The sequence below is a fragment of the Sinocyclocheilus rhinocerous genome, unplaced genomic scaffold (genome assembly GCF_001515625.1).
Source record: "Sinocyclocheilus rhinocerous isolate Xijiao unplaced genomic scaffold, SAMN03320098_v1.1 scaffold4125, whole genome shotgun sequence".
In the NCBI taxonomy this organism is placed as follows: domain Eukaryota; kingdom Metazoa; phylum Chordata; class Actinopteri; order Cypriniformes; family Cyprinidae; genus Sinocyclocheilus; species Sinocyclocheilus rhinocerous.
Window position 1 is genome coordinate 33,595 of NW_015640508.1, and position 8,056 is coordinate 41,650.

The following is an 8,056-nucleotide window of genomic DNA, read 5'->3' on the forward strand; positions in this document are numbered from 1 at the left end:
ATTGCCTCAGTGGGAGCCGGATTAGCAGTTTAGTTTGAGGTTTGGAGAGAGCTGAATCTTTTTTTCATCACCCACAGCCACAACAGTTGGTCTGCCACGTCACGGTTGACATGCAAGCCTCCATGCCAGCACCAGCCCTCTTTAACACACAGCCTGTATGGGAACAGCACCTTTATCCTGACACCACACCACATTCTTCAAAACTCTCACATTTCAGCTGGAGGCAGGATGTGCTCAGGTGGAGGATAGAAATGAAGTCTCCGTGCCTTCACATGTGTGCTGTAAATCATTCACTCATATATGCCACAGTTCAAATAAACAGAAACATTGCCAGCCAGCCAACTAGCTGAGAGACAATAAATACAAACCGGTATGGATCAATGCTATACGCATATATACATAATATTCTCACACATTCACGTCACACATCATTGTGAAATAGGCTGAGGAATGTGCATGGCAAGCAGGTTTAATGTCGTCTAATCAGATAAAATAAAGACAATAAAAAAAGATCACAGAGTAATGAGGCAGGGCTAAAGAACTGGATGGCTGAGCTCTGAAAATATCTGATTAAAGTTAGATCAAATCCAGCCCTGACAAATAAAGTTCAACCCTCATAAACCCACTGCAGTATTGCTAGAGTTGTCTAAAGCACTTAAATATCAAATTTTCACCAAATATAGGTTAAAACTACATTAAGCAGCAGCAATAAACAAGAACATACACTACCATTTAAATGCATAGGGTCTTATGCTCAGTCTTTAGCTCAGGCTGCATTTATTTAATCATAAGCAGTAAAAAAGTAATATTGTGAAATATTGTTATCATTGGAAATAACTATTTTAATATGCAATTTATTTTGTGATGCAAAGATTAATTTACTCCAGTCTTCAGTGTCACATGATCCTTCATAATCATTCTAATATACCGATTTGATGCTCAAGAAACATTTCTTATTATTATCATCAATGTTGAAAACAGTTGTGCTGCTTAATATTTTTGGGGAAATTTTCAGAATTCTTTGATGAACAAAGTTCAAAAGAACATTTATTTGTAACAGTGCAAGTCTTTGTTACTTTTAATCAAATTAATGCATCCTTGCTGAATAAAATTAATTTATTTCAAAGACAATAATCTTGAACGGTAGTGTATTTATAACTTGGATTTTCCAGTAAGCCAAAGTCACAGCAAATGCTCACTGTCTGCTGACACCATTACTAACTTATTATTTGACCAATGTTTAATGATAGGAGGAAAAAATAGATAAATAAAACATAAATATGACATAATATTCCTAAAGGTTATAAAAATGTACAATGGGAAAGAGAAAATTGCTTCAGGTTTTTTTTTTTTCACTTTTCACACTCTGTTTTTCCATCTGAAACAGAACAAATCATCCCAAATACTCAAAAGCCTCTTATATCAATGCTGGATCTCTGAGGGCTGAATATTTTAAAGCCCTTTTTTAAGAGGACTTTGTTGAAAGGGTCAAAATAACGTTCTCGTTCTCAATCTGTAAATGCTTGGGAATGACAGTTGAAAGAAGTTAAATGGAGAGAACAAATGACTGTGGAAATCTGAAAGGAAATTGATTGTAGAACGAATCCAACAGACAAGCATAAAGAAAAGCGCATACCCCTGCCTCTTATCCTCTCCGTGCTTGTGTTAGAAGAAGAAAGAAGCAAATCCACACTGCACTGCAGGTCAAACATACACACTTCCACCTGTTCGACTGTGACCAATGAACAACAGCAACATAAACACAGGGATAAGTCTGACAAATTGATCTCGGCCAGGTCCAAGACCTCTGGGGCTCTATGCCTTCAGGTTCAACTAGAGATGTTTTTGTCTCGTCGCTCCGGCCGGACAGGGCATCACAGTATGGTAGGGGCGTAACATTTCCGTCACACGCTTGAGGTATTCGGCCAATCACAACGCACTGGATAGCTGGCCAATCAACCAATTTAATCAACAAATAAACTTGAATTGAATTGAATCACAGCACACCTCGCTTTTCAGACCGATGAGCTTTGTAAAAATCGACGCGTTACAGAAAGGCGGGGCATAGAGGAGAAACAATAATGTACAGTATGTGGAAAATAATGTGTTTTTTAACCTTAAACCGCATAAACACATTTCATTACACCAAATACACAAAATAATGTTCTTTTTAGCAACATCATATGACCCCTTTAACGAAACAATTTCAAAAGAGTGTAACTTCAGCTAGTATTCTTACAGAATCCTGTTACCTCAAGCAGGTGGCTGCAGGATGATTCAAAATTATTTAAATTGATTAGTATTAATATTATTTTAATAATATAAAAATATTCTAAGTTAAATAAAATAAAAAAATTAAAAATCATAAGGTGTAAACCCCTTTTTTCCCCCATCTTTTATTTTCTCAACAACTACTAAAGAACAAAAAGTTCAAAACGTCTGCAATAAAAATTATTGTGGTTAATTAATTTAATAAATTGACGCTTCCAAGTTTCTGTTGCAATTTTCTTGCAATACAGAGCACAAATTTTACAGTGTTTTAGAATGGCAAAAAACAAGGTTTGGAACCACATAAGGGTGAGTAACTGATGCCAGAGTTTTCTAACTGTATCAGCATTTGAATCTGAGGAAATGCTGAGGGAAATACATTTTTAGTCATCTCTGCAACAACTAATGCAGAAGTTGACAAGAGCGCAGCTCAAGGCGTAGGTGTTTCATAACTACATTCTTACAGGGTTGCCAGTTCTCCTCTCCTGCCCTTCCCTCCGCTCTCACATCTGTGCTGATATACAATGAGCTCTGTCAGATGGTAACCAACAGTACTGTGAGCTGTATCTCCAACAGCACTCTTCTTCTGTCTATCCCAATCTCACGCTTTCTCTCGGGTGAGTGTCATGAGAAAGTACTATGATCAGATCTCTGTCAACATGACAGAAACATTTCTTACAAAATCCATATTATTCATTTTTAATACTATGGTTTCACTGCAGCAAAAACGTCAAGAGATATAAGCACAGGTTACAAAAGAGTAAGCTAGAGGAAATAGTTTTATCTTCCATTCAGCTTTCATAAATGTGATTAAAGTTGTCATGTTTGATGTTCCTTGAAATCTGAGTGCTGTGATCTTTTCAGCTTCCATGCAGATGGTTATCAGATTTGCCCTAATCCTGTTATGCCCTCTAGTGGCCAAAACCAGGACACACCTTATAAAACAGAACCCTAACAACTTGTATTTGTGTAATATGTAGTCTTGTTTTTTTGCTTTTGGAGTCAGTTGGTAGCTTTGTGTGAGGAATAGAGACAAACTGAAGTAATTTTTCACTGTAAATCACCTCCTGTTATCCGTTGTAGGCAGAACTCAATAATCGGTTCGATGGACCCTTTTCACAAGACTGATGACGCGTTTAACGGCATCGTAAATCCTCGAAAGTTTTTCATATTTGTATTTTTTTTAAATGTATGTACATTTATAACACTATTCTTTGTATTATATCACCTTTGCATCTTAAAAAGAGTTGCACACAAAGTCTTTCAAATTGAACATTAAACTTAAGGGAGCAACAATAGGTCAGATATTTAGTAAAAAATTACTTAAATAGCCACAGTCTATTGAAAACAGAAATCTTAGGAAAAACGATAAAATCATAAATGGCAAAAAACAAAATACATAAAAAAATAAAAACTTTGTTCAGCAAGGATGCATTAGATTGATCAAAAGATTGATCAAAAGTGAGAGTAAAGTCTTTTACGTTGTTAAAAAAAAAAAATCTGTTTTAAAAAAACATGAAATGTTTCACCAAAAATATTAAGCAGCAGAACTGTTTTCAACATTGATAACAATAAGAAAAGTTTCTTGAGCACCAAATCAGCATATCAGAATGATTTCTGAAAGATCATGTGACACTGAAGACTAGAGTAACGATGCTGAAAATTCAGCTTTGCCATCACAGGAAAAAATTATATTTTAAAATGTATTAAAAAATAAAATGGTTATTTTAAATTGTAATAGTAATATTTCACAATATTGCTATTTTTACTCTATTTTTGATTAAATAAATGCAGTCGTGGTGAGCATACGAGCAAACACTGATGGTAAATGATGTGATTTATCCTTGACTATTCATTTCTATTGACATCATGTATCATGTGTGATAATTCCTTTTCACACCAGCCTTTTTGTTTGTCATTTAACTGCTTGCCATTCTATCTCTCTTCTCATGATCAACTAGTGCATATCGGTGGGCTGTATTTCATCACAACCTCTTGTCCGGGGTTCTTTTATTAATCTGCATAATGGAGAAGACCCCAATTAAATCCTTCAATTATGTCGACTTCCGCTGCTGAGAAACCCGGAAATGTGAAAAGGGTCCATTTGTAAAAAAAAAAATAATTCAGAAGACATTTAAAAAGAGTTGCACACAAAGTCTTTCAAATTGAACATTAAACTTAAGGGAGCAACAATAGGTCAGATATTTAGTAAAAAAATTACTTAAATAGCCACAGTCTATTGAAAACAGAAATCTTAGGAAAAACTATAAAATCATAAATGGCAAAAAAAAAATACATAAAAAAATAAAAACTTTGTTCAGCAAGGATGCATTAGATTGATCAAAAGATTGATCAAAAGTGACAGTAAAGTCTTTTACGTTGTTAAAAAAAAAATCTGTTTAAAAAAAACATGAAATGTTTCACCAAAAATATTAAGCAGCAGAACTGTTTTCAACATTGATAACAATAAGAAAAGTTTCTTGAGCACCAAATCAGCATATCAGAATGATTTCTGAAAGATCATGTGACACTGAAGGCTAGAGTAACGATGCTGAAAATTCAGCTTTGCCATCACAGGAAAAAATTATATTTTAAAATGTATTAAAAAATAAAATGGTTATTTTAAATTGTAATAACAAACAGCGCTGGATGAAGTGAATATTCACCTACATAAAATTGAAACAAAAGCCTACTTTTGATCAGTAACTTCAGGTACTGCTGTGTCATGTTGAATAAGTGGTCATTCACACCGAAAGTGTTCTGTGTCCACCTGCGCTGTTTTTCAGTTGCTTTCCTATATGAATGTGCCAGATAGATGTCTTTGATAATTTTGCTGCTTTATACTGTTCTTGTGTTTTAAAACATGTCTGAAGACCCATTCGTTCTGCTCATGTGTAATGTTGCTCTCACCCCTGAATGTCAGAGGAACTCAAATCAAATGTCAGTATCAAAGCATTTGTATATTTCTGTGAAATAACGGAGGACCAGTACTTGATGTGGATACAGGAAAGCCAGCCTACCTCCCTAAGTACTGTACTGCCATAACCTCTGTACAAGCCTCTGAAACCCTGCAATGAGAAATCAAAACTAGTTGTCATCTCTGCAAAGACATGGCATTTTCATAACTGGTTGCTTTACAAAATAATCCACCAGTGCATTTGTCAGTAACATGACAGCTCGAGTGCATTGTTCACTGTAAGTCAAGCTGAAGGATACGCATCCTGAATACGCATACCTCTTCATGTAGTGTATTCAGCAGCACTCGGTAGGTATTGAGAGAGGGATTGGCCTGTGTCCTCTGCTTTACTACTTCAGTCGGCACACGGATCAGACAGGCGACCTGTGTAAGAGGAAGAGAACACTCATCAATCTGTCAAATAGTACTCTTCACACAAAGACAAATACTCAAGTACACTGCTCAATATGGCTGTTTGAAAGTAGGAAATAAAGTAAAAGATTTACAGCTTATATTTGTAGATGTATATTTACAACAACTGAAAAAAACAAAAACATTTGGTAAGATTTCCAAAAGCAGAATTTGCATTTAGACATTCTGAGGTTAAGTACTGCTTGAAATGTGACCACTGTTTGAAAATTGTTGTAAAATTGTTTGTAAAGCTCGACATTTCCCAAATGTGGTAAAACGTACATGCATACCGTGGAACATAATTAAATTGTATTTCAATGTATTTTAGATATTTCTAGTATCAATCGATAGATAAATATAGTAGATAGATATCGATAGATAGATAATACATTGAAATGTGTGATTAAAATGTGTGTAAATAAATGTCAAATGTTTCTTAAAATCAATAATAAAAAAGGCCACAAAAATTATATATATATATATATATATATATACACACACACACACATATATATATAGCAAATTTCTTTAAAAAATTCTTTAAAACATTTTTTCTAGTTATTTTTACTGAAAGAATATATACCAAAAAAGGAAAAAATTGTAATTAAGAATATGATTTCTGAAAATGTCTTTCAAAAAATCTTTAAAAAAAGTAATTATCTGGTAAATGAGACTACTGTATTACTAGAATACAACACAACATCATTTAATTTTACATGTACGTGGTCATTATTTAATAATAAATAATAATAAACAGAATTAATAAAAACCCATTACAAATGACTAAAAAAATGCCTATAACTCATACAATAAGTCACAGTAACACTCATTCTCACATACACACACACACAAGCACAACAGCTGACATGCAGATGCAGTCTCATGTTTTGTCGATAGCTGAAGTGTGGCATTATTCAAGCTCATTCTTCACGGCCACATCCCCCTCTAAAACTACACTTGTGGTGCATTACTTCTGATCCTCTCCATGCTGGGGACGGAAATACCAGGGTGAACCGAGGATGGAAAGCAATCTCCGCAACCACAGGGAGTTTACCAGGCCCCCCACCAGACCCCAGGCTCACACTGGATCTGTGGTGCTAGAAGTAATCTCTTCTGAATGACAGAGCGGGCGTGGGGTGCTACTATGAGAGAGGTCGGGTCTGCTGTGAGCCTAGCTGACAGCCTATAGGCGGTGTGTGTGAACAAGCTACGGTAGTTTGCACTCTGTATGACTTTGGCAGGCGGCAGAGCATCTTCTTGCACACTGCAGTTGCCGAATGAATGGCCACTTGGCTTACAGAACAGCATGCAAGATTTTGCAGTACGGCATGACACAAATGTGGAAGAACCAGCTGAGGGAATCTGTAATTGTTATTTCCACTGAGAAAAGTAAGGTTAGGTGGGGAAGGTTTATATTTTTAAGCCAAAACCGTGTAGCAAGAGTGCCATCCAGCGGTGAAACGCGGGAACTACGACCATCTGTGTGTTACACAAAACTGAGCGGGCCCATTTTACTAAGCTCATTACATTCTCTTTTTGCTGGGTTAACATTTATGAAACACTAAACATCACGTCTCCTCGTGTAATTCTCAAAAGGATCAAATTTAAGGCACTAAATAGAGAGGGAAGTGGATATGACAAGTAATTCTTGCAGTAATTGAATTGGTGTGCGTGAGTGCGTACCGCAGCAATTTCGTATCGTATTCGTATCAATGTCGCATCTCGCAGGGGAGTTGATGGAGGACTGGCGAGAGATTATATCAGATCAATTACCGGCACTGTGTATTTCTGGGTAATTTAGAGAGAGCAGTGAGGAGGAAAACTAGGCTGAAGACATTTTAAAATAAGTGGAAGTCAAAGCCTTAGAGTTTCGCTGTGTTTATGGATGTAGCCTAACTGTTACCTGTATCACACAATTATCAAGGCAATGACTTAAAGGCAGTTTTACTAATTAGTTTACTAATTAAGGAGTAATGGTTATACTGTTTATTGTGAGATACGTTTATCTTTATTTCCTAGTCATTTGGAGGCGGTTAATTAGCCGCTGCTTCTGATCCCCGCGCTGTGCTGCTGAAGCGCATGCAGCAACCCTGAGGACGAAACTCATTTCCACGGCGACCAGAGGCCAGCACTCACCACGACAAGAAGGTCGGTGAAGAAGCAGGGGCAAATAAAACTGCTTATTTTAACACTACTGTAGGTGAATAAGTTAAAGGGTTAGTTCACCCAAAAATGAAAATTAGTCTGCGTTTTACTCACCCCCGAGGCATCCTAGGTGTATGACTTTCTTCTTTCAGACGAATCCAGTCGGAGTTATATAAAAAATTGTCTTTGATCTTTCAAGCTGTTTAATGCCACTCAGCGGGTGTTGCATTGCTTCAGTCCAAAAGAACTTAAATAAAAATCGCCCATCCATAAAAA

General features: G+C 36.1%; 1 protein-coding gene across 2 annotated transcripts in view; it reads right to left on the minus strand.

The window, feature by feature from the left end:
• The window catches only part of LOC107753336 (S-adenosylmethionine mitochondrial carrier protein), a 50,346-nt gene that overhangs the window by 32,487 nt on the left and 9,803 nt on the right, over positions 1–8,056 (minus strand). For both annotated transcript variants that reach the window (XM_016569468.1, XM_016569469.1), the window contains exons 4-5: positions 5,504–5,608; positions 5,289–5,336 (exon numbers count right to left, since the gene is read on the minus strand). In XM_016569468.1, the coding sequence (XP_016424954.1) occupies positions 5,289–5,336; positions 5,504–5,608 (153 nt within the window). The remainder of the gene's footprint in view (positions 1–5,288; positions 5,337–5,503; positions 5,609–8,056) is intronic.